The 26609-nt window shown below is 38.1% G+C and overlaps 1 protein-coding gene across 6 annotated transcripts; it reads right to left on the reverse strand.

The window, feature by feature from the left end:
* Positions 1-110: 110 nt before the first annotated feature.
* LOC113094727 (ubiquitin carboxyl-terminal hydrolase 19-like) lies at positions 111-26325 on the reverse strand. Of its 6 annotated transcripts, none has more exons than XM_026260363.1 (27): positions 25942-26325; positions 23870-24193; positions 21553-21684; positions 21068-21204; positions 19263-19766; positions 18863-19160; positions 18140-18296; positions 17987-18058; positions 17773-17888; positions 15111-15143; positions 11899-12116; positions 11612-11804; positions 11386-11519; positions 11112-11270; positions 10651-10761; positions 10408-10518; positions 10173-10274; positions 9840-9980; positions 9625-9743; positions 9365-9508; positions 8275-8588; positions 8083-8196; positions 7781-7997; positions 7539-7691; positions 6755-6921; positions 6497-6672; positions 111-1682 (listed from the first exon to the last, which is right to left on the reverse strand). In XM_026260363.1, the coding sequence occupies exons 2-27, from the start codon at positions 24033-24035 to the stop codon at positions 1542-1544; spliced, it is 4329 nt and encodes a 1442-aa protein (XP_026116148.1). In that variant the 5' UTR covers positions 24036-24193; positions 25942-26325; the 3' UTR covers positions 111-1541. The 6 variants fall into 6 exon arrangements, with proteins under 6 accessions (XP_026116148.1, XP_026116146.1, XP_026116147.1 ...); XM_026260361.1 differs by having other exon boundaries at positions 11899-12122; XM_026260362.1 differs by lacking the exon at positions 25942-26325 and adding an exon at positions 25476-25918 and having other exon boundaries at positions 11899-12122.
* Positions 26326-26609: the final 284 nt, after the last annotated feature.

The raw sequence follows: 26609 nt of genomic DNA on the forward strand, positions 1-26609 counted from the left end.
CCATGTGATATCATGATGCTGAGCAAGATAGTTTTTTGTTGTTGTTGAGCATAAGAGTCTTTGAGTACATGAACATGTCATATATCATCTAAAAATGAAAATGTATTCACTTTTTGGCCACCCAAGATGTAGAAGTTTATTTCTTCACCAGAAAAATCGATCATTCCATAATTTGCTCACCAATGGATCCTCTGCAGTGAATGTCATCAGAATGAAAGTCCAAAAAGTACAATAATCCACAAACAAACCACGTGACTGAAGTGAAAATAAGAAACATCCCAGTATCTAGATTATATATAGTATTATATTTGAACATTTCAGTCTTTCTCCATCGGTGTGTATTTTATATTTTATAGTCTTACCCCTTAATTTTCTGTGTATGTCTGTTCAGAGTTGTCTGATATATAGACATTATTCAAAACAAATTTAAAAGCATTGCTTTGTTACGGACTTTCCCATTCATTTCATTTATACAGCCGACACGTCACACTTGATTTTGGAGTTTAACATGACCTGGTTGCTTTTTCATTCAATTTTCATGAGGTTCACCTGCTGTGAAACTTGACAAATAAACATGCACGTAACAACTGTAACATTTTAAGTTGTTACACAAAAAAGGCCTTTATTTATATTATCCATTTGTTTTATTCACAGCAGCATTCTTACGATCAAATCCCCCAGTTCCTGCTTGCTATGCAGTCCAACACGAAAACAGCAATCTACTCACAACTTAGAAAAACAGGAGAGATGATATATGATACACAGTACTTAGGGTAATTGTAGGTCAACATGCATCTCAATCGATCAAGCTTTTGCATTTCCACAGGATCTGACATGGAGTAAAACAAAAGAATTGTAATCACTAGATTGTCTGAGAAAGAAAGTTGAGAAATGGCCTGAGTATGAAAGGGGGAAAACAACTCAAGCAATCTGCCTTGTTCACACTTAAAACCTCACCTACAACACCTGCAAAAACTTTAACACAACACCTCCAGACTGTTTACATAGAAACACATCAGGCCAGGAGACATTTCAGTGAGAACAAACACCAAACTCTTCTGTGCATCTAAACCAACCATGCTGTTCACACTCGCCGATCGTTTTTTTTACCAAAGTAACACCTCGTGTAAATTCAAGCAAGATAAACATTGTATTAGAAACCTACCATGTGAAATTGTGAATGGCATAATTTCTGTTAAAATGATTACATATATACATTAAAAAAAAACTTAGAGACATGTGCGTTTCTTCTTATGACAGTGTATTTCAATTGTGTGCACCTTCCAGAATTACAGAATTATTTGTGAATGTGTTGGAGGATTAGTCTTTACTGTAAGCATCAACACTGCATGTCATCTTTAATCAGCCGTCTCCCAACAGTCATTGCATTGGAAATGCAATGTGGCCTTTATATCCACACTGCAAATGTAAAAAAACAAAAAACAAATTTGAGCACCTTAGCCATGCTAGATTCACTTGCGAGTACTAATGTCCATTTTTCTCTTTTTTGAAAAAGCAAGTCTCCCTGACTGGGTGAAGTTTCAATCCACCTCCTCCATGCTGCTGTAGGACGGGGCGGCACATTCTCCAGAGTGTGCAAACATGTCAGAGGTCACTTCTGTGCTCAACCGAGGCGGTCCATCTGGGTCCAGGTCTGTCCCAAACAGGTTCTGGCTAGAAGCCTGTAAAATAAACCACCATTATAAAGGGGAGAAACTTTATGCATCTTTCAAGTCTTGGATGCCAACACACACACACAAAGAAAGTTGAAGTATTCGACTATTTCAAATGAGTGATTCCGGTCCTCTTGAATGATTTATTGTTTATCTAGAGCGTTATACATTATTACAATTGAGCAGCATTTAAAATGGTCTCAATTATTGCTGGGACATTTTGTGCAGCATCATAAATAACATGAACATATTGTCATTTTAAGATAATATTTAAATAAAAAGCACTTACATCGCAAATATATTCAAGTACTGCTTAAATGATGCATGCATGCATGCATGCACAAAGCAGTCCAGTGCCCAGCGATTTACCTTTTAATTAGAACCAGTAACATTTCAAACAGGAACACCCATCATGACATAATCTTGACCTATGACCTTAGTGAGGTATAAGAACAACCTGATGAGATTGTTTTGGTCATTGTGTCCAGATCTGAGACACTCACAGAAGCCAAATATCAGGCTTTATAGTGTGGACAGCCACATCAATCTGTATGGAGCACCAGCATCCCCGAGACTTTTGTAACAGCCACATATCCAAAAACCCTCATACCATTTATTTTACAATATGTGGATCTCATCTCAATTTACAGCACGTGCAACTAGACTTTGAATCAATGATGCCAAGTAGAGGGGAGAAAACCTCAGAAGTATATTACTGAGGAGATCTGCCTCGCAGACTCACAAAATGGTAATCAGTTTTTGGTCGCTACGGACTCAATGATCTTGAATTAAAAATTATAACTTCATCTGAAAGGTATGACACTTGAAACGTGACTTTTATGGCACTTGCTATGTAAACAAAAATAAAATTGAGGGAATGATTCAAAAAGGCTAAGTGGTCAAAAAGGGATGTTATAGGAAATGTACAATAAATAGGAACAAATCTGAAAAATACATAAGTTTTTGCATGTAGATTCTACATAACAGCCTTGATGCATAAAAAAGTACCGTATTTTCCACACTGAGGCGCACTTAAAAGCCTTTAATTTTCTCAAAAAACAGTGCGCCTTATATATGGATCAAGCCGCTCTGTCAAAATGTTGACATTCCCTTTAGCACAGCTCCATCTAGTGGATGCATAACGCAAACCCAGTCAAACGTTTGACTGCAGTATCTTCTATTCTATGAGCCTTATAATCCGGTGCGCCCTATATATGAAAACAGTTCTAAAATAGGCCATGCATTGAAGGTGCGCCTTATAATCCGGTGCGCTTTAGTACGGAAAATACAGTACAGATCAATGAAGAGGTGACACTCTGAAACATCAAGAGTGACAAATGTTTCTGCAAATGTGTAAAATCAAATCAACAGTTTATCCACAATGCAGGAAAAAGGACACAGCAATGAAAGGGTTAAACTATTAAAATATCAAAAGTGCAAAACACACCCACTCACACACACAAATGAATAAAACAGCACATTTTTGCCAATGTGTGATATAAAATCAGTAATTCATCCACTATAATTAAAGGTCTTGTCTCTATTTTAACATGAAATATTGCAACAATTGGAAATAAGAAAAAAAAAGAAAAAGAAAAACAAAGTATTTCATATTATTCATTTATTACATTGGTTTTACTGTATAAAAAATAAAAAAAAGAAAGTTAAGAAAAGTGTTCGGGTCTCTCTTGATGATGAAGACAATGAGTGTGACTCCCAAATGAAAAACATCTTAAAACATGCCAGACACTTTGGCAAAAATTCATTAAGACAGAAGAAAATCATTTAGTGGTTACAATGAGTAAGTAAGATAAAAAAATATATATAAGAAATTAAAATAAATACAATAAAATAAAAAAGTATGAGCATGAAACTGTGAAATAAAGTAGCAAGATTCACCCCAAAATATAAGGACTATGACTCTGCCAGTCTATATTAAAAGTCAACATGAAATAGAACAGACAGATGATATTACTTCTATAATATGACAATAAACAAGAAAAAGTAAAGGACATTTCAAGACAGAACCTGATTTCATCGATTGCATTAACTGGGTGTTACACAATGGGTTCAGAACGGGGTCAGATACACAATGCTGACTAGCAGATATTAAAGAGAATGTCCACTAAAAGAAAAAAGTACATTCCGTCACTATTTACTAACCCTCATGTCCTTCTAAACCTGTATGAACATAAAACGTGTTATTTTGAACAACACCGGTGACCAAACAGCTTTAGTTCCTGTTGACTTCCATTGTATGGAGCAAAACATCCAATGGAAACGGAAACTGCTTTGTTACCAACATTCTTTAAAATATCATCTTTTATGTTCTGAAAAATAAAGTCATACAGGATTGGAACAACATGACCGAGTAAATCTTTGTTTTTTAGATCCCTAAAATATTTTTAATAAAAGTTTTGATTTATTGATTGTTCATAGAGCTAAAATAAAATCTCAAGTCTGGCTAAAAAGGTGGCGTCCTTCTAACTGCTCTGAGGATGTGTCAACCTTAAATGCATATATGAAGTACATTTTTCCTGAGTGTTTATGAAACATTCTGGACATCATTGTAAAAAAAAAAAAAAAACCCTGAAAAGCAGGTATGTATATCAGGCTGTGTGACTCCCAAGCTAAATAACATTTAAGAAGCTAGGAGAAGAGTGATGATTAACAGTGACCAGTAAATTAAGCTCAGTTGGACCAGTACAACAAAGGACAGATGAGGTTGAACAGCAAGGCTAGGACTGCTGCCACAGTGCCCATGATGAAATATCTCAGACGCTCGCCATCAGAGTAATCTGAGATACGGTTTCCTCTGCGGTTAGAATGCCCTGCCCTGCCCTCCTCTTCTTCCTCCGATCTCATCCTGGCTCTTCTTCCACGCAGACCAGGGCAGAACAGGCTCCGAAAAGAGCCTGCCCCTCTTCATCCACCTCCAGTTCCTGCCATATCAGAGACGCCTGCGATTGGCTGAAACCTGTGTCAGCCTCTGGGAAAGGGCCTTGCCTCATCATTCCACCGTAGAACACCAATTACACTGTGTATCAGAGAGCTCACTGCTCCAGTTTCACAGTCAGGTGGATGGGTAAGCAAAACAGCATGCAAAAGGACCCCAAGAAGCCTCTTCGTGTCCAAGAGTAGCATTTAATATTCAAATCATAGCTTTGTGAATCAATGTACACAGCCTGTGATTGATACATTGATGCACTAAATTAAATAAATTGTTTCCTTGGACCCATAAATCACCAGCTTGAACTTTAAGGATGGACCACTGATGCAAAATATTCCCCCAAATGTTTAACTTTGTTTGTGTGCTTCATAATCTATTCTTTCAAAAGATGCTGATGTTACTGAATCACTTTCAAAGTTTTATGATAGTTAAGTTCAACAGAGCTGAGAACAAGATGTGAAGAAACTTCTGGTTAGAAATAGGGCTGGGTATCGAGTTTTAATACTTTTTAGACACCGACCTTGAACTGCCTCTATACAGAGTATTGAAAAATGTTGCCGTTTCGTACAAAAAATCAATACCTAAATGGTTAATCTCATCAACTTCAGTGAACCAATAAGCATGCAAGCAAACTTGATGTGATTTATACAACACTTTCTCAAAACTCACTTTAAACCACCATCGAGTGTTTGTGATAACTTCCGATTGTGATATAATGAGGGTCTGACCACATAATGTTGCTTAAAAATGTTATTTGTAGCCTTCTATATATCAAGCTAATCACTATTCCTGCTTAAACCCTGTATTGTTATGAAAACAGGCAGAATCTCATGAAAATCACTTACAGTACAAAACATATACTGCCGTAATCGTGTTTATTAGCTTCATGTTTCATCCCTATAAATGTTTTTCTGGGTTTCTTATGTACAGAACTGAACGCGGAAGTGTAATGGATGTTCGTCATCAGTAAAAAGGCGTGTTATGAACACATAATATGATTGACATGTGAGCAGATAATGAGGCAAAACAGCGATCGCAGAAGAGAAAACAGACAGACAGCGCTGGAAGAAATGAGGATTCGGTCTAAGCTATGCACTTTGAAACGAAAACGCAAGTGTAAAATGTAGCCTAAAAGTTGTGGGAAATGAAAACTATTTCAACTTTATTAAAACTATTAGCACGGATTTATTTTCTTGGTTACATTTGGTTCCTTTGTGCAGTGACTCATGAGATGAGTCTTTGAGTCTGTAAAAACCTCAACAAGCTGAAAAAAGAAAACCAAAGTTTTTGTAAGGTAATGTGTAATGCAATCTTGTTAAAACGGATTTCATCAAATTGGTATTGAAAAAAGTATCGTTCAGGAACCAGAATGGAAGTCGAGGTATCAGTATCGATTTTGAAAATTATTGAACGATACCCAGCCCTAGTTAGAAATGCAAAGAACACTGTGCAAAAACAAGGTGCAAATGTCATTTCTGTATATTTTCACCTTTTGACATTCACAAAAGTAATGAACAAAGAGCAATAATCAGGAAAGCGTCAGGAGATCATAACACAACTCATCAAATCAACTCAATATTCATTGTGATTCATCTATTCGTCATGACTGATAGATTTCAGAACATCCAAGAGAACATAACCACTCATGAAACGCCTAATTAAATTATAATCAGCTGATGTTGTCTGAGTAATTCTGAGAGACGGCTCATTAAAAAATGAACGATGGAGAAACAGCTTTTTTTTCCATTTTGAGAATCTACTAGGAATGTTACCCAACCCCTTGCAACTTTAATGAACAAGTATATAGCTGCTCCACTAAGATTAAACAGTTTTTCCATTGGGCTGCAGTGACTTGAGAAGGAGCTGAGCTCACCTGACTGGCAGCACCGCCGGTTGCAGCAGAGGATTCGGCTCCACGGGGCCCCAGTAAGTGAGACGGCCTCTCTACCGGAGAGTTCCTGCGGCGGTAGAACAGCACATAGGCGTAACGTGTGACCACCTGACTCTCTTCCACCGTCGTCACTGTGCTGTCATCAAACAAACGCCAGCCTGAAATAGTAAATGACAGACAGTGAGATGTTTCACATCATAGCCGGTGAGATGTTACTGATCTAGAAGAGCTCACTCATACCAACGTCGCTGCGCTGGCTGTTCTTGTCGCTGGGAAGACGAGCGTAGGCCGTGTAGTGTCCTCCGATCATGCCGCCATAATGGTTGATCACAGCGTAGAGATCATAGATGGGGGGCTGCTGGATGTCACCCTTATGACCAATACAAAACTTGCTCAGGTCCAGGTTTCTGATGAAGACAGAAAAAACGTCCATTATATGGTCAAACATGGTGATAAACAAAACTATTTAGCCAAATGACAGGTTCACAGTCCATACTGCTGTTAAACTCCACCTAAACTATCAGGATTATTTTTGCAGTGTCACGAACAACTGAGAACGGATTAATGTCATAATTTCTACACATTCGACTGTGCGCATACATTAGCGTACTTGTAAAAAAATAAATAAAAATAAAATCAAGTATACTTGGGCCTTAAGATATTTGTTATAAAAGATTTATATTTCAATTAAATGCTGTTATATTAAACTTTCCAGTCATCAAACAATCTTACAAAAAGTTCTGAAAAATATTGCTTTTCACACTCCAAAATCAGCATATTAGAATGCTTTCTGAAGAGTCATGTGACACTTAATATATTTGCGTATATTAAAGAAAACAGTTATTTTAAATTGTAATAATATTTCACAACATTACTGTTTTACTGTATTTTTGATCAAATAAATGCATCCTTGGTGAGCATAAAATGCTTCTTTCAAAAACATTAAAATAAATCTGGCAGATGCCAAACTTCTGAAGCCCTGTGCTAGTGACCGCCAGTGAGACAAGAGTACAGTTCAGTGTACCTGACTGGGAAATCAACCATATCATTAATCTTGTCCCTCCATATGAAGCTCCTAAACGAGAAGCGCTTGAGCTGGATGATAAGCACGTTGGGAAGACGCCAGAGCAGCAGCTGTTTAGAGGCTTCCCTGTGTTGCTGACACTTAGGACAATACCTGAACCACAACAAGAGAAGATACATGTGGGCCAGTCACATTTATGATGTCAATTGAACACACTTTGAAACTGACACGTCTGTCCGTACCATGCCTCTTCAGGGGCCAGCACCTCAGGTTTGGTAAAGAGGTTCAGGCACTGCTCTAAGGTGAAGTGTCCTGCCCTGGATGTCTCTGTAGCAGAGCCAGGGTCCTCATCAAACTCCAGCTCTTTAGAGCGGACCAGCACATATTCCTTCAGCCGCTCATTGTTCTTCCACACCAGCTCCAGCGTGCAGTCATCAGGCAGCTCCAGTACCGCATCACCTGTAGGGGGCGCCAGGATGATAAAGATACACAGCTCCAACAAGCATTTTAGAAAACAAATCCACCCAAAAAACCTCTGACTGACCTTTGTCCTCAAGTCTTCTGTCCTCCTTTTGGCTTGAGTCCAGAACTGCTATGTAGAATTGAGACGCACTTCCAGTGGCTGACTCCGAAGGCTGCTGATACCCGGTCACTACAGCTACCGATGAACAAACAGCAATTGACTATTACTCCACAACAAACAAAGACTTTGGCATAGATTTTTACACCAACTTACCTTCAGGTTTTAAAGCCTTTTCACATGAGGTTTCTTTCTCCACCAAAGAGTCTTGGGAGCTGGTGGCGAGCTCACAGCACCCGGAGTCACTGGTGTGTGTGGAGAGAGTGTCCCCACCTGCTGCGGAGATCACAGATGCGGTCTCAGTTTGTGGGGCTTGGCTTTCCGCTTCTCCTGCAGGTGACGGTTCCTCCTCCTGCTCCTGACCTTCTGAAACATTGCTCGCCATGGAGTCCAGGTCAACATGGGACAGACTGGCCTCTGGAGACGTCCGACCAGACTGGAAAGGTGGCTGGAACACATTGACAGAATACCTGCACACAGAAATGAAGGGTTAACACCAGTGCTGCTGGTTCCTAGTTAAAAGATTTTACTTTTTATACCAGAACATCCCAATTAAAACAAATAGTCTATAAATAAATGCTGTAATAACTACACAGACAAAAAATTAAATAAACAATAAATAAAATGCTGTTAATGCTATAAAAGTATGCATATAAAATAGACAACTGGTGTAAATCTAAATGAAAAGAATGCTATAATACAATTCTATAAAATACAGCTAATAAGTTTAAATAAATTATAAAATAAAACAAGCAATTTAACTTTGTTTTCCATTTATTAAAGCACACATTAAGCACTTCTTCACTACCACAGAAAAAAAAAGATACACAAGCAGAGATAAATACAATACAAGTTATAAATAAAAGAATATTCAGGTGTGGAAAGTAATAAGGTACAGTGCACAGTGTTCACTGTATATATATTAAATATATATACACTTTTGTTAAAGCTGTTCTGTCGTTTGATTAACATTAATGACAGACAGCAGCAGGTATTTATAGGCTGCTGTCCCTTTAAGACCTGAAGCACAGATCCAATATAATTAAACACATTTCAGTTTCTCAGTTGTTTTCTTTCAATTAATACACATCCAAACAGAGTTGAGCTGTCTTTTGCCTCTACTTGTGCTAGAATGATTTAAAATCACTTGAACGTGTACGAGTACAAATGATAAGCTTTTACTTTATGATGGTTAAACATTGCAATTTATCCACGAATCACATGCATGGCGAGAAGATAATCATACCTAGAATAGCCTTCCAGAAGCTGTGTCAGGCGAGAGCAAGTCAACCTAGACTCAGGCACACTAATTAAAAATGGCAGTCCAATATTGTCCACATTGGGCCGGCATGTGGTCTTGTGATTGGGCCAGTGGTTCTTCTGGCAGGCCCTATAATCAGAGGAAAGAAACTTAACACCAACTAGCCAAGACAAAGTCTCTAAATCCCAAGCATGATCTCATAGCCAGCACAACACATCTATTCTAATGAATACATGTAAACTCACTGATTACAGTAGCCGACGCGGTAACAGCGAGTGCAGCGCTTGAGCTTCTCGTCATCAGAGGCAGGAGGCTTCATGCAGCCAGCACACTTTGTGATTGGGATGTTTGGAACCAGAGGTCTCTGAAGATCAATACAAAGACACAATGAATACATTATATCATAGCAAGAACATCAACTAAACCTAGGAAAATAAGAAGAGTGACAAAAATGGTGTACCTGTTGGACCTTCAGCAACACCACTCTCTCTTTGGCAAGATCTTTAGACAACACCTCAAAGCAGAAGAGCAGGTCACTGGGCGAGACTGTGTCTAAAGATTGAGGCGGTGAGAAGATTCTGTTGAACCTGTTCTTCACCACCTGGAAGAAAATATTGAGGGAACACTCTCTTTATGACTTTAATACTTAATAACTTTTATGAACGTCACAAGGCACGCATCAGTAGATCTGGTTGATTTTTTACCAAATGTTATTTTCAATTGTGAAAGAGGCTTCCAACAATTATAACTAGATAATCAAGAAAAACTCATATTCAGAACAGAATCATCATACCTCTGCCAGCCGCAGGTTCTCTGGTTTGATCCTCACACTGCGAGATATTGACTCCAGGACTTCAGCTGTGTTCGAGTTCTCTTTACTCACACTGACCAAAAACTACACAAACAAAATGTTTAGGTCAAATATTTATATATATAAAAAAAAAGAATATCAAGCTAAATGAGGTTGAACAGTCTGAGCCTTTTGTGCACAGGCTTACTCAAGAACTTCAGAAAGTTGTTTTGTGTACCTTGACTGGTTTCTTGTGAGGCTCTTTAGCGAAATAAAACACAGTCAACACCTTCTGCTTTTGAGGTAGGGGGACAGGCAAGTACAGGAAGGGGTCAAAGGTTATGGAAACCTTAATAAAAAAAAACACTGATGAGAAAACTCCAACAACCATATTGCTAAGAGATACTGAAAATGATACATTTCAGAATTTGATGGTTTTTACTGACTTTATGAATTTGAATCATAGCTCTTGATGTATTACCTTCGAACACACAGGACACACCAGCTTTGACTTGTACTGGCCCTGAAAGAGGTCAACAATGAAGGAATCATTCCTCATTTTATGCCTCTGCCATGCCTCTTCTGCAACAACCTGCCAATCATAAATAAAAACAATTTTCAAAGAATTATTATCATGGAAAAGCCTCCTTATCTTATCACTTCACATGAAACATAAATATTAAAATATTGTCTTGGTATTTGAATTTAAACGCTCAAATGTCCCATATTCAATTATTAGATTAATGACAGCACAGAATCTTTCCTATTAATTTTACATCATAATGCTTTGTCAACTGTCAGATATGAATTCTGAATCTCAGTTTGCCAGTGTAGTCTCAGACTTTTGGACTCTATTGGACATGCTTATTTAGCAACACACTCTGCTACATATCCAAGGATGCAGTATATGCAGTCTGTTTTGAGACAAAAACAAGAGCTCACTTCATCCTGACAGCCATCTGAATCAACGGTCTCTGTATATGGTTTGTTTTGGATGCGGTTCAGGTCCTCATGCAGCCCATCCAGTAAGAAAGCCATGAACTCCTGAGCATCATGCTGTGCGTAGCCTGTAAACTGACTGGCCTTACTGGCCACTATAGCCTATGAAAAGAAATGGAAAAAAACAACACCCTGTTATTATGTGTTACTTACAGAATAACATATTCGAAACTGAAAGATATTGTATAAGAGGAGAGATTTGCTGCTGAATGGATACCTTTAATTTGGAGGGTTGAAATGCATGGTGAGTGCCCTTCCACAGCGCTCGAAGCAGAACAGCAAAGCTAATGGCCAGCCGTCCACCCGTGCCCAATGGATTACTACAGTTAATCTCGGACTCAAACCCCCGGTCTGGAAATAATACACCACAAAACCACACTCCTGGGTAGAACACACAAACATACAACAAAGAAGCAATTCTCATCAATCAAATTACCACTGACCATGGAAATAATCCCTGAGCTCCCGTGTGTTGGAAAGGGACTGGATCACACTGTTCATAAAGCAAGTGTTTCCCAGATTGACCAGTCCAGTGAAGCCGGGGAGACACACTTTCTTCTCCTCCACTTCTTCAGCTCTCTCACTGCCTGCAGGAGGAGTGTGGGTCATGGGCTGCACCATGCAGGTGGGCTTGGGCTGTGGATAAAGAAAGGGCAAATCTTAACTAACAGTCCTGAGACCAGTTATAGCACACTAGCTCATCATATGTGACAAACAAACATGCACTCACTGTAACAACAGTTGGTTCCTGTTTGAGGGACATGTGTTCGGAGACTGAGCGTGGGGTCACGGCATCCAGACCCGAGTCCTCTGGGGTTCGAGGGGGTTTGGCTTTCTCCTCTCCCACTCGTGGTTCTTCTTTAGCGGGAAGTGCATGCTGGCTGCTTCCTGGCTGGCTCTTTTCAAGTGTAGAAGGGCTGGAGGGCACAACAACCTTGGCGCCCCCCACTGCACCTTAAACAGATGACAACAGAGCTTGTGGTTAGCACCTAAATATCATGGCTTGTAATATTACGCTCACTATTTACAGCTATTATGCTCATCAAGATTGCATTAATTTGTTCAAAAATGCTGTAAAAACAGTAAAAGTGAAATATAAAAAATTTTAAATATCTGATTTCCATTTTAATGCATTTTAAAATGTAATTTATTCTGTGATCCACAGCTGAATTTTAAGAAGCTATTACTCCAGTCTTCAGTGTCACCTTCAGAATTCAGTCTAATATGTTGATTATAATACAAATATTTTTGTGAAAACTGCTATTTATTTTTCAGGATCTCTTAACAAATAGAAATTATTATTTTTTTGTTAGAAACAGAAATATTTTAACACCATTATTAATGCATTTACAATCACTTTAGACCCATTTAATGTTTTTCAATATTGATAGAAACTAACCATATTCTGATTAAGATGTTATATTAATTAGGTCAGAACTATGCACATTGCACATGCATCACTCTCTGTATTTTACTTTTCAATATTAAAACTTACTTTTATGCATCAAACAAAATGATACGATAAATATCACAATTCATTTGTTGTTTGTAGTGGTTGTAATTAATGGATTTGCGGGGTCATACATTTTAATTGCACTAATCAGATGGACTTTATTCTAGTAAAAAAAAAAATGGCTTCACCATAACAAAAACAGCGATGTACAATTAGACATTTAAGATTATTTACAAGTAATTACTATTAGATATAATTGGAATGGAATTTTCCAAGAGGGTCTGGCTGCAGACTTGCACTTGCACTCTCAGACTTGCATTCTCAGACACTTGCACTTCCGCTAGTGACGTCACTTGCAGTCTTTATTTTTTATTTATTTATTTTTACTTTTTGTTTGAATTTCCCAACATTTTATAACAGTAGCCAGGTGGCGAAGACAAGAAAAAAATAAACAAAATTGCAATGTCACTTGCAATCGCTACTTGCACTCTCTGCTACCTTGCAATCGACACAAATTGTGCTCGTTGCCAATGGAGACAAGAAGCTGTGGTGGTGAATAAACGCAACGCGCAAAGTTTCGCATTAAGCATTTTTCCATATAGAATAAACTCTCTACAACTTGTTTATATCACTGTCTTTGTCCATTAAGCTACATTATGTGTTTTATTTATAATGATTTTCTATAGGAGGAAAACGTTTAATGTACAACTTAACGCACTGCGTTCTGTACTCGTCTGCTTGCCTGAACGGAGTTGATCCTTTTAAAATCACTTAATGCATTTCATAATGCACGTTCATATTTGCTGGTGTGTATATACTTTGAGTCAACAACAAGACATATAGGCTATGCATGCTGAATTGTCTTTATCATCTTAGTCTGTTATTAGGCCTCATTAAGCGTTCGCATTGTGTTCATAGCCATCTGCTTGCCTTGTTGTACATTAAATAATAACTATATATCGAATTTGGTCTTTTAATTGAACTTAACGTATCCTAATACATTATGCCATATTAAGTGTTTGTTTTTTTTCTACAGGAGGAAAACGCTTAACGAAAGACTTTGTGTATAGTAGTAGACCTACTAATTTAGTTTTAATCGTTTAATCACCACCACAGCGTCTTGTCTCCATTGGCAACATGCACGAACGTGTTGATTGCAAGTGACGTCACAGGTAGCGGAGAGTGCAAGTAGCGATTGCAAGTGACATTGCAATTTTGTTTCTTTTTTCTTTTCTTCACCACCAGGTTACTGTTGTAAACTGTTGAAAGATTCAAACAAAATGTTATCAATAAATATATTTAAAAAAAAAATAAAGACTGCAAGTGACGTCGCTAGCGGAAGCACAAGTGTCTGAGAATGCCAGTCTGAGAGTGCAAGTGCAAGTCTGCAGCCAGACCCTTCTTGAATTTTCTAAAAATATATTGCTACGATTTTTTTTGTGATCTATTAGTCTGCGTTTAAATTTTTGGCATACATTTTGACAAGCTATATTCTTGTTCCATGCTAGTATCACTGGCGATTGCATTTTCAGGAGGGAATCACGCAATTATATGTGATTTCCAAAACTTTGCTGCATATAACTGACCATCTGTCCTCTTGACAACATAAAAAACAATACTTTTATTCAATTCTTTAATTCTTTTATCCACTCACTTTACAATCTCTAAAAAAGCGGTCACTCATCTCAGTTCGCGAAATAACAACATTCCATTAAAATCAAAGTTGTCTACACTGCATGATGAATCTCTTATGTTGTGTCGCTGTTAGTAAGAAAGGATTAGCATGAGCAGGCAGCATTCTGAACAAAAACTCCAGGGTTTTGAGCAGTGACCTAACTTAAACACTTCTGGCCATTGTGTTGTAGATATCAACAAACATGCGTGTGAACTTTTAAACAGTAGTGTAAGTGTATATGATGTGAATTAACATAACCACAACTGAACAATCATGACACATTTAATTTGAGACACATCACTATACTGGAATTCTTTCTCAATTTTTCCGACCTGAATCTGAACCAAATGTGAGGAATGATGCCATTCTCTCTCATATAGATTCATCAATATAAACAAATATATTTTAAACTAAAGATCTAAAGTGAAGAATCAATATCAGTATATAAACAGATAGTCACAGCTCTATTTGAGAGAAGGCTGTGTAGAGCAGTGTGGGTCAGGAGCCTGGCACCAACAAAAGAACTAGGGATGCTCATTTCAGTTAATTTTTCCGACCTACAACTACCATTCGTTATCCAAATATTAACCTTTAACTGATCAGATTAGAACATTAAATTTGTATTAAATAAATAATCGAATGGACGAGTGTCTGTAACTCACTAAAACAATAATAATAAAAAAATGTATATATGTGTGTCTGTATATATATATATATATATATATATTTTTTTTTTACATGTGCAAACAGCAGGATACAGAACAATACAGCAACAACAGAACCTGAATTCACACATATCTGAATTATCACGCACCTGCATCTGAATTATCACACACCTGCAGCACTTCTGAGAACAAAGAAAAACAGAATAAAATAATATAAATAAAAAGAATAAAATAAACAGGCCTACACTACATATTTTTCACTTAAATAACCAATTAAGATGACAAAACGGAAACACACTCTGAATCCTTAAATGCTATTTGAATGTTTTTCGTCAGGGATAAAAATAAATAGCAGGTCTACCTCAGAACACAACTTATGTAGCTTTTATTTGAAATAAATTAACATGTCAACTTGCTGTGGGGCATAGTCTGGAGTAGAGATGCACGATATTGGATTTTTGTTTGTTATCGGATATGCAATTATTTTTCAGCTCATTTTGGCCGATAATCGATGCCGATACCGATATTTTTACTTTTGTTTGGAAACAACACCAACTCTCTCTGGTGCAGAGATTTGAAACAAATTATTTTTTTAAATTCTGGTTAGTTTCTAACAAAAAAAACCTTACTTATTAGAATTAAATAATTAAAAATTATTAATTAAAAAAACAATAATTAAGTTCTTCAATGCTGAGAGCACATTGAAAGCTTTGAAAATAACTATAAATCAAATCTCTTTTATTTCACAAACAGATGCAGTGGTAAAATTTGTAGATGTTTTAAGATTTGTAGATGGTCTAAAGCAAAGGAGCTGTAAAAAGAAAAATCTGAAAATCTTTTAGAGCTCCTTGTATTAAATTTTTCATTACCTTTTCGGGGAAAACATATTACACAAAAATGAATAAAACTGTATATACAAATTTATTTAATTTATAAGCATCATGTTTGTGATTTTTATTCATGTAAGCTATAGCTTCTGACCTTTAAAATCAAAACATAGTTTCTTCAGGTTAAAACAACCTTTTATTTTGATGGGTTGCTGTGAAGACATTTAAGTTTCTATTTTTATATGACATGATGATGTGCTTTAGTATATGTGTAGTAAATTAAACTTTGCCTATGCCCCATTCATTCATACAGAGACACACAGAACATGCAGGATTCATATAGAAGTCATATTTTTGTGGCTTAATATTCACAGTAAATAAAAAGCCTTACCGGATGAGCATTAGGACCCGGGGGGACTGCACGTGCTAGTAACTGGTGACTATCACACACCAAACATGGCATTCTTTAGCTACATTCTCTGATTAAATGTGGCAATCCAAAACAATGAATCTGCCGATGTGATCTTATAGTGCTAGCACACCCTGAGCATATGCATGTTATTCATCGGCAAGGCATATCGGCATAATCTTTCATATCAGACTGACTCATATTTTAAGCCATTATCGGTCGATTTTAATAACGTTCCAATAATATTGTGCATCCCTAGTCTGGAGTGCAGCCTGTTTCGTGGCAGAAAACACAGGCTTCTGCAGCGCTGAGCATTGTAGTCAATCTCAGACATATCTGTTGCTTTCTTGAACACAATGGCCAATCAGAGGTGTTTAAGTTAGACTCCATTCATCGCTTACATATCATCGAGTTAAATACATTTCAACTTTTCAGAATGTCGCAAGCGCACCGCGGGTCATGTGACAAGAACTAACCAATCAGCTTCATCCTCTCCCGTAACAACGTTGAAAGCTCAGCCAAGATGAAAGAACAGCTGATCATAGCTGTATATGGATTGCCATTTTGAAATAAATTTAGTAGCAGAGCTACTGCCAGCGATTTTTAGAGCTGCAAATCCATTTAGAGCAGGACACATACATTTATCCTTTGCTGAAATTTCTGCGTCTTCATGGACAGAGCACGTCATGGTTGCTTAGCAAAGGCAGACGCCTCGGGCGCAACTGCCCGAGCGCTTTGGAAAGAAGGAGAAAGCGACGGGCCTAGCGTTTTCCACTCGTTTTTAGGCGCGATATGTGAACGGCCCCTAACACTGTAAAGCTGCTTTAACACAACCAGTATAAATTGTATAAAGCGCTATACAAACAAAGGTGACTTGACTTGAGTATAACGGAACGGTAAGATTGTGAAGAATGAAAAGATGAGTGACAGCTTTTTAATGATAATAAGGGGGAACACCTTTTTGCACGCTTTCTAGGATATAACCCATTCAGAATTTGAATACATTCACCCACGGATTCACTCTGATTTATCTAATATTGCCTTTTTCCATTGTATTGACTTTACTACTACAGTTAAGTGAAAGTGTAGGTGCTTGCAGCAAAATATGTAGGCACGTGTGGTATTGAGTTAAATATCTACAGAATATTTTTCTTTAATAATGCAGCAAAACTGATAGAATCGGACAAAATTCTTACTTTCGGTTAACGGTTAAACGGTCAATATGAGCATCCCTAACAAGCACTGGCACATTTGGCTTGACCCTGTCTCACACTCGTATTGAGTTACTGGATCACTCCCTGTAGTCACATTCCTTTTCTTGACCATGCCCTCATTTCAACATGTAAACAAAAACAGTCCTGCTTTTTCCACAGTAATTATCTCATGTATGCTTCCTATCACACATCAGAGCTCTCTGAAAAGATCAAGGAACTAGCTGTTCTTATTCAGCCAAACCTTAGTCATGGACACACTGCTCATGCAGCTAATGCTATATAGTATCATAAATGTAGACAAAATAATGTGTGGTTGCTGGTGAAAGTTTGCTCAAAAGCCAACAGAATCCAGGCAGCAGACCTTGTGTGGCAGGTGCCTCCAGACCTCCCCAGCGCTGACTGTGTCTTTTCTTCAGGGTGATGTCGATACGGGACGGAGTGAAGGCATAGCTGGACTGATCTGGTTGAATTAGATTCCTGAAACATCAGAAGATGGGACCATTGAACAAACCCTCAGAAACATACACTTGACCAGTGGATCAATGGAGATTAGGATGCCCATCAGAAAATCTTACCTGAGTTTAACCTGCCATTTAAAGACAGTGTTTGATCCACAATCCGGATGAAGGCGCAAAAAATTAGGATCACTGTGAACAGTTTCAATAATTAGTGTCATTGTAAGAATTGGAATCTTTATTCTGGACACTGTGTGTGGATGGCTCCTTCACCTGGTCTGGAAGAAAAGAGTGAAGTCTTGTTCCCTAAACAGCACCCTGGACGTCGTCCGGCAAATTTCTTTCATGTAGACATTAACCACCATCAGGTCTGTCCCTTTCTCATAAGAGTCATTCTTGACAAACGTCAAGTTCACCATTGGCTCCGGACCTTAACACAAATCAATCATGAGAAATAAAGTATAGTAGATCCAGTACAGTAGATCAAGTATAGGAGATCCAGAATGAACTTTCCCCCACATCCACTCCAAACCCTGTGGGTGATCAATATCACCTTCAGTCACCGATTGATCACCCAAAGTGCAAGTCTGAGTTCAGCATGACTGTGCATGAGGTCAACTCACTACTGGAGAAAAAGCCTATATCTTATGGTTGTCCTTAAAAGCTGAAGAATTCCAAATTAACTGTTATTTTGATAGTAAAATACAACAAAGCTATGTTTTCATGTAGCATGTCAATTCTGCATGGTATGTAAGACTCTCTCGCTTGCTCTATCTCTTTCTTTGCATGTGTGTGAAAAACAGTGCTCTCAGCAAAGCAACAGCAAGTGGTGCGGCTTCACACTACTGAATATCACACTGAGATGAACTAAGAAATGGCACAGATCTCTTGCCGGAGAGTGAACCTTGCCAACCCCAAACTTTTGAACTGTACTGTATAATCTGATGTTGTGCTCTGATGAAAGAACAAATGATGCAACAATTGTTCTTAACTGACCTTCTGTATCCTCTTCTTGGCTCCCTCCTTGTGGATCCTCCTTGGACTTGTCTCTCTTCTCCTCTGTGCAGCACTTTTGAGGAGACTCCTCTCTCTTAGAGGCTGATGAAACAGGCGCTCCAGATAACAAATCATGAGATGGAAGCATTTTAGGGATCTGGGCGTCAACCTGTGGCTTCTTTTCATCTTTTCGGTTTTCTCTCTCATCAGTTGCTATTTTCACTAGAGGAGAACTCTCCTGTTGTGCCACCTTCAGCTCACACACTGAAGAAACTGTCTTACTTTCATTTTCCTCAACCTGTAAACAACACAGAGGATGGACAACAGGATGTGAGAGACTCTTTTCCACCAATCTATTTCCTGCTGATTGTTTGACTTTCAAGTGAATGATCAGTCTCACCTTAACATTGATTTTTGGCCTCCTGTCCACCTCTTTTTCTCTTGGTGATGCCTGGCGTCCTTGACTTTTGACCTGCATCTGAACCTTGTTGTCTTTTGCATTGCTAGCCGAGTCACCACTGCTCACAGCTAATGAATGTGTTTTTCCATTAACTGCTGGTTTGGATTGAGTCTCCTTTGTCGAGCAGGGACCTAGTTGGGGCTCCTTTGTGTTTCTGGAGGCTTGTGTGGTGCGCTTTGCACTGGGCTCATTGATCGGGTCTGCTTTAGCACTTGATTTAATCTCAGCTACCTTTACAACTGTGCTCTCGCTGAGCTCCACCTGTTTGCCTTTCATCCCTCGCTTCAACCCTCTGTCAGGTTTACCTCGCTTCTGCTCAGCAGAGGTCCCTGTGGGCACTTTCTCAATGATTTGGCCAGATTTTTCAGACTGCCCTGTGATTGACTGGTGGTGGTTGCTGCCATTCTCTCGAAGGATGTTTACCATTTCTGTCTTTTTCTTGTTCTGTTTAATGGGGAACATAAATAAATAAAGCTTGGTTGAGGGATCTCTGACCAGGAAAACAAGCTGCATATGTGCATGACCATACAGATCTGATATTCTTCTTTCACAGACAAAAATAATTGTAGTAGTCGACCGATTTGTTTTTTGACAGTCAATGCCGTTTTCTTGGAAATCACAGGGCTGATAGACGATATGAAGCCGATATAATAATTATTGTTTTTTATTAATATTTAAGCAATGTGAAATAATTTGACAATGGATCAAAAATAAACATACTTAAGATGACAAAGTATTTTTATTAAATATTTATGTATCGAATAAATAAATATTTAATTCAAATATAATTAAAAAGGAAGTAAACTTGAAGTAAACATTCAATATATAATATATATTATTATTTTTTTTTGCTAAAATGTCTCTACATAAACCATGTCTTTTTAGTATGGGTGTAACGGTATGCAAAAATCACGGTTCGGTATGTACCTCGGTTTTAAAGTCACGGTTCGGTTCATTTTCGGTACAGTAATGGAAAGAAATGCAAACATAAAACTGCAGGTTGTTTATTAATTTAAACTTTAACAATTTGTTTACACTTTTTAATAAAAAAAAATAATTATATATATATATATATATATATATATATATATATATATATATATATATATATATATATATAAAAAAATGAATAAGAAATAAAATAATGCTGCAAAGTTCTCCACTAAATAAAATACTCTGTCTCAAACCAATATCAAATAATAAAATATAATGAAAAATATAAATAAATAACTGATTACAGTGCAGCATTACCAATCCCAGCTTGTAAGCCTGCTCATATTTAAAAAAATATATAACTTTTCCAAAGTGTAAAGTGCATCAACAACAGTTTCAGTTTTTAGACCTGCTCAGATTTCATTATTGCGTTGGACCGATCGGAATTAAGAGCAAAGGTCTGTTTAAATGCCGATGGGAGCTGCGTTTGAATTACGGTAATTTTTTTCCTAGTTGTAGTGATGTTCACACTCGCGTGACGCCTTTTGAAAACTTTAGAATCAGCTGCAGGGCGGGATTTGCGTTGAACGCAGAGACTTCCGCCACTTAATATGTTCGTTTGGAAACACGAAAATGTAACTATGTTCCGCTAACAAAATATTGCATTCGGTGCACACATGCACCGTACCGAAAGCCCTGTACCGAAACGGTCCGGTACGAAATACACGTACCATTATACCCCTACTTTTAAGTAATTACATTTTCAATTATTGCACAAAATAAAACTGTAAAGAGCATGCCAGTGTTCTTACAGCAAAGGTGGGCCATGTGTTGAGGGGGATCCTTTTGTGCATGACAATCTGCAGAACATTTATTTTCTCCTTATAAAGCAGTTTACTGCAGGAGGCTTCAATCTCTTCATGGAGATGGCAGCTCCATTCACGGCCATCTGAGGAAAAAACAAATCACAGAATAAAAACTACTTTTTAAAACATTTGGTATCATTAAGATTTTTTTTATATCTTTGAAAGATGACTCCTTTGCTCACCAATCCTCCATGTATTTGATCAAAACACAGTAATATTGTCAAATAGCATTACAATTTGATTATATTTTATTATTTTGCTATATAGTTATTAATAAATATATTTTAAATTGTAATTTATTCCTGTGATGCAAAGCAGTAATTAGCTGCCATTATTCCAGTCTTCAGTAACACATGATCCATCAGAAATAATTTGAACAATAAAAGACCACCATGGACCAAATCAGACACAAGCACACATAATGTCCTTACCCGGCAGGCGGATGTGGCAGGCAGAATCAGAAAAAGCATAATCGATATCTTCCACTTTCAGCACCCCAGCATCTTCACAGTTCAGCCTCACTATCACCTCGTGAGCATTCTGCTTCCAGTCCACAAACAAATCTACACAGACAAAAGAACATTTATGTAGGCTGGATCAGTCAGAAACAAATGACCTAATAACACTGACTGTAATTAAATGTATTATTCCCTGAGCAGAGAGATAACAAAATAACATTTATGTACAGATAATACACAAAGGATTACTACAAACTAATAAAGCAAAATCAAACCTGATTTCATGATAATGCTACACAGTCTGATAGCCAGTCGTAGCAGAAAGCCAGACTCCCTTTGATTTCAAACTGCTCTGTTACGGAGTTTAACTTTGGTGCATGCTAGCGAACAGGCCAGAGTGAGCAGGAAAGAGCGAGAAAGAGAGCGTGTTTATCTCTAAGGATCAGGCTTCAGGGTCAAGTGACAGCTAGCCCCGTCCCGTTACTCTCTCTCTTGCTGAGACACACAGATCTAAAAGGTCATCAGAAAGCCACCACGCCCCACAGCTGGGCTTCTATTCCACGTGATGTCATCTGCAAGTATCCCATGAGGCCCCCTTACATGACGGGATTCAGCACTACAGACATAGGCTTCTCCCACTGTTAATTTAGGGATGGTGCTCTGTCTTCCCGTCTTGCCGAGACGAAACGCGACACCTCGACAAGAGGGAGTCAATGGCACACCTATATCAAATGCATGTAGAGAGGGCAATAAGGGCAGCGAGTAAATGAAGGAAGTGTGAAGAATACTCTAAGGAAAGTCTTATCAGGCATGTGCTGGGCAGAGCCACTCCACTGACCTTGACAAAGCCCTTCTTCAATGAAGCAGAGACTCACAGGCTTAGATTACAACACTTGAGCGCTCAGCACAGCACTGCAGAGGCAAAACACACTCAGCAGAAAGGGCACAGCCCTAGACACAGGCTGGCACAGGGGGACTAAACAAACAAAACGCTCATGTACGCTTGCCAACAGTCAGTAGTAACGTGTCTCAAACATCATCGGTAATTGTAAACTGAAAACACTGCCAGAGAAATGTCAGTGTTTAGAATTAGCCTTCTTTTGGTTCTGTGACGTTAAAGGGATAGTTCACCCAAAAATGAAAATTAGCCCATGATTTACTCACTCTCTGACATTATCTGATATCTGAAATTCCTCTTTCAGACAAATACAATCACAGTTATATTTAAACTTGTCCTGGCTCTTCCAAGCTGTATAGTGGAAGTGAACTGTTTCCCTGTTTTAGAACTGCATCCATCCATCATAAACACATGAACACTAAATATAGTGATTGTTTTGCTGTGCGCGTTTATATGTCACAAGCTTCAAATCTGAATAAAACAATTTTTGGCATGCGCACACTCCTAAAATAGTGAAAGTGACATATAAAAACCCATTTATTGAAAGTAAAACAAAAAACATTGGACTGAAAATATATGCATATTAAATATCAACATATTACCAAAAAGATACTTATAAGGATGATATAACCAAACAGTAGATGGTAGCCACTGACTTTCATTAAGCTGAATAAATGACAGAATTTAGATTTTTAGGCATACTATCCCTTTAACACAACTGACAATAAAAAAAAAAACTATAATAATAATAATAATAATAATAATAGTAATAATAATTCAAACTGTTGTAGTTTTACTTTCAATACCTTTGTATTTTGTACTTTTGTACTTTGTTTTGTTCAAAGATAATTACCAAAAGATGATTGTCAGTAATGTCAGCCTAAATGAGACTGGATTCACCAAATACCCACCAAAACAAGCTTCTAATGCCACACAACAATCATTTCATTGGACAAGCTAAGGACGCAGTGCAATGCCATAGCTAAATCAATACTGACTAGCATAGCACAACAACTACACACGACACGTTCAGTTTGTTTCACACAGTTAATGTCTGTTAACTTTCCAGTTCCCGGTTTACCACACTACGTAACAGATTGGAAACCAGCCCAACTCTGCACATGAAAATAGGACAAGGACTATACCATACCTTTTTAATGACTTTAACCTCCAGTTATGGGCCAGACTGCATTTTATAACGGTCAAAAGGACACTGCACCACAGACGCTTCCTATCAGTTCATATTACATTAGATATCATTGCAGAAAATGTTTTATCCAACACTATACTTTTGACTCAAGCGTATTAGATTAATTGGGCTAAAGGACTGAGAGAGAAAAAGCAATTCAGACCTACTTCATCAGTGTTTACAAACTATGACCCCCTCCTCACCTTTTCTAGTCTCAGAGCCGGTGGCTGAGGTGGCCCGCTTGGCCTCCTTGCTCTCCTGGTTGGCTCTGTCCTTCTGCTTCTTCTTACTGGTGCTGACCACATCGTCAGGTCCTCTCTGACCTCGCCTCCGGCCCGATTCGCTGGGGCCTGTACTGCTGCTGGCCATCTTCAGCCACTTGCCGCTAATGGGTCGGCCGTCTCCTACCTCGCTCCCGGAGCTGCTTCCACAGGGGTCTGGATCTGAACTGTGCCGTTTCCTGCCCGGTCCAGCTATCTTGGCGGCGTTTCAAGTGAGAGCACTCCCAGAAGAGAATCGGAGGGAGACTGTGAACAAAAAACAACAAAAATGTACGTATTACTAGAGTAAACTACACAACTTTTGCACAGATTTCCCCCCTATTTAGAGTCTGGAGGTGTCTACGCTAGATGAAGAAAGTCTGTCTGCAGTTGGAGCTGAGAGATTACACAGAAAAAAAAGAAAAGTAGTGTATGATGTAAACAGACTCTTTTGGCTTCAAACAAGTTTCATAATTTGAGCCGGTTTTACTGCAGTGTGTGCGCAAGCATAAGATATTTATAGAAAAGAAACAGATATTTGTAAAAAGAAAAAAAAGGGCTGAACTATTTTCTAACCATTTGTTTTTAGTTGGATTTTGAGATTTGTGGCGCTGCACTCAAAAAATAATACAAGATATAAGTAAATTGTAGAGGGGCAGGGTTTAAGTGAATAAAATGCTTTGAGAAGTCTGTCATTCGTGACCAGAGAGATGATCCAGCTATGGACACTTTGATTACAATATGAGGTAAATTTGTATTTTTATTTAAAAATGCGACATATACATGGATGAACCATACATTATCAAATATATTTTGATTGCATGCTGACATTAGCACTTTTAAACATCACAGTAAAATATGAAATAAATACATCTGCTTTTATTTAATATCTTTGTTTTGAAAAACGGTTTACTTCTGGGTAAATCTAAAGAAAAATCTACTTCTCTCAGAGGTCTCAGACTTTCAGATCCTTCTTTATGTAATCGGATATAAAAGAGTGCCTACATCACTGAACAACAGCATGTTCTGAAATTCAAGGACCTCACATTTATGAAGTTTTGTTTTGTCTTCGAAGGCATTCTTGAGTTATTAAAATTCATATTTCGTGTTTTCTTTTTAATTATAAATATTCTGCTAGACAAAGATTACAGCCAAATGTGGCCTTTATTATCAATCTCTGTCCAATTATGGTAAAATACCATATACATAAACAAAAACGGTGTGTGGAGTGTAGGATTTGAAGAGAAAAAAATAATAACGTTAATAATAAAGCAAAAATCTAGGTCTGTATTTCGATATATAAGTGGTTGTTATCATGTTTATTGATGTTAATTTAACTGCCATTATATACATATATATACAATGCTAAAATATTTAATAATCTACTGTTCGGAGAAACAAACAAACCTTCTGATTTCATTAACGTTACTTAACTTACTGTTTGTTTATTCTAGCCACCGATGCCGGTTACTGTCAATGTCAAGACACTTCGCTGTCATAATGCAAAACGAATATCAAGAGAAAATATTAAGACTTTAATCATTCCCACCTTTCCTTTTGCTCTCCTTTTCAGCTGTCATACGAGTAAACTGTATCCAAGGGAACTCAAACAGCTTATAAACCTGTAAAGACCGCTAACGACGCAGCTGCTAACCCGGCTAACGTAGCGATTCCACACTCAAGTTCTGTTTAAATGCAAACATGTCACTAACAAACTGTACCTTAACGTTAATTTTGGTCTAATACTGCTAAATATCATTCGTACGAAGTGTGACATATCTTAACTCTGTTGTCTGGTTGTAAGAGACGCCTGTTAGCTGTGTTGAGTGAGGAACGAGCTAGCTACCAGTTAAAGGGAACAGAAGCGCTGCCCAGCTATCCACGAGCTAACGAGCCGAAACACTTTACCGCAAGGTCGGGTGGAGCAGTACTGACAGACGTTTGCATACCTACAGGACAAGTGAAGGCTTATTACGATATTGGGTATGACAACAGTTGTGTTAATTAAATCTTACTCGGTTTCGTTGTTTTTCCGTAATAAGGAGTCGCAACGGCGTGTCCTTTCCTCCGTTAGCGGAGCCGCAGCGACTGCAGCTAATTCAGCCCGAGGCTTCACACACGGCAGCGGGCCGCCGATCGCCCCTGAGCCGCATCAGCTCGCCTCTTAAAAACTGAATTCTTCTTTATTTCCCAAATAATCCTTAACCAGGACCCATTTTGTGGTGTTAAAACAAATACAGGACAACTGTAAACACAAACAAAGACGCTACGACAGTGTCCGTCCTCCACTTGCAGAGCCGACCGCTGCTCCGTGACTCTCACTTTGTTCGAGAACAAAAACAAACCGGGCACACACTGCGATCACGCCAACCTGCTCCACACACAAACACACACGCGGTCTACTTCCGGACATCCAGCGTTTGCAACCATACGCAGATGATAACTTTTTTTATGTGAAATTTCATGATGCGTTTCTTATGTAAATATCATAAAGTATACATTTAAAAAAATAGCTACTGATGGATGTTATTCGTTAAAGGGGGGGTGAAATGCTATTTCATGCATACTGCGTTTTTTACACTGTTAAAGAGTTGGATTCCCATGCTAAACATGGACAAAGTTTCAAAAATTAAGTTGCACGTTTGAAGGAGTATTTTTGTTCCAAAAAAACCTCTTCCGGTTT

Source organism: Carassius auratus, unplaced genomic scaffold (assembly GCF_003368295.1).
Source record: "Carassius auratus strain Wakin unplaced genomic scaffold, ASM336829v1 scaf_tig00215416, whole genome shotgun sequence".
In the NCBI taxonomy this organism is placed as follows: domain Eukaryota; kingdom Metazoa; phylum Chordata; class Actinopteri; order Cypriniformes; family Cyprinidae; genus Carassius; species Carassius auratus.

What these genes read in the sequence shown, in the direction of transcription:
- LOC113094727 (XM_026260361.1), bottom strand. Translation starts at nt 24,035, where the DNA reads ATGGCCAGCAGCAGTACAGGCCCCAGCGAATCGGGCCGGAGGCGAGGT. An exon ending in CCAAGAAGAGGATACAGAAG is followed by an intron (nt 18,297 to 18,862) that starts GTCAGTTAAGAA and finishes ATTTGTGTTAAG; the next exon opens with GTCCGGAGCCAATGGTGAAC. An exon ending in CCGGCGGTGCTGCCAGTCAG is followed by an intron (nt 1,683 to 6,496) that starts GTGAGCTCAGCT and finishes TTTATTTTACAG; the next exon opens with GCTTCTAGCCAGAACCTGTT.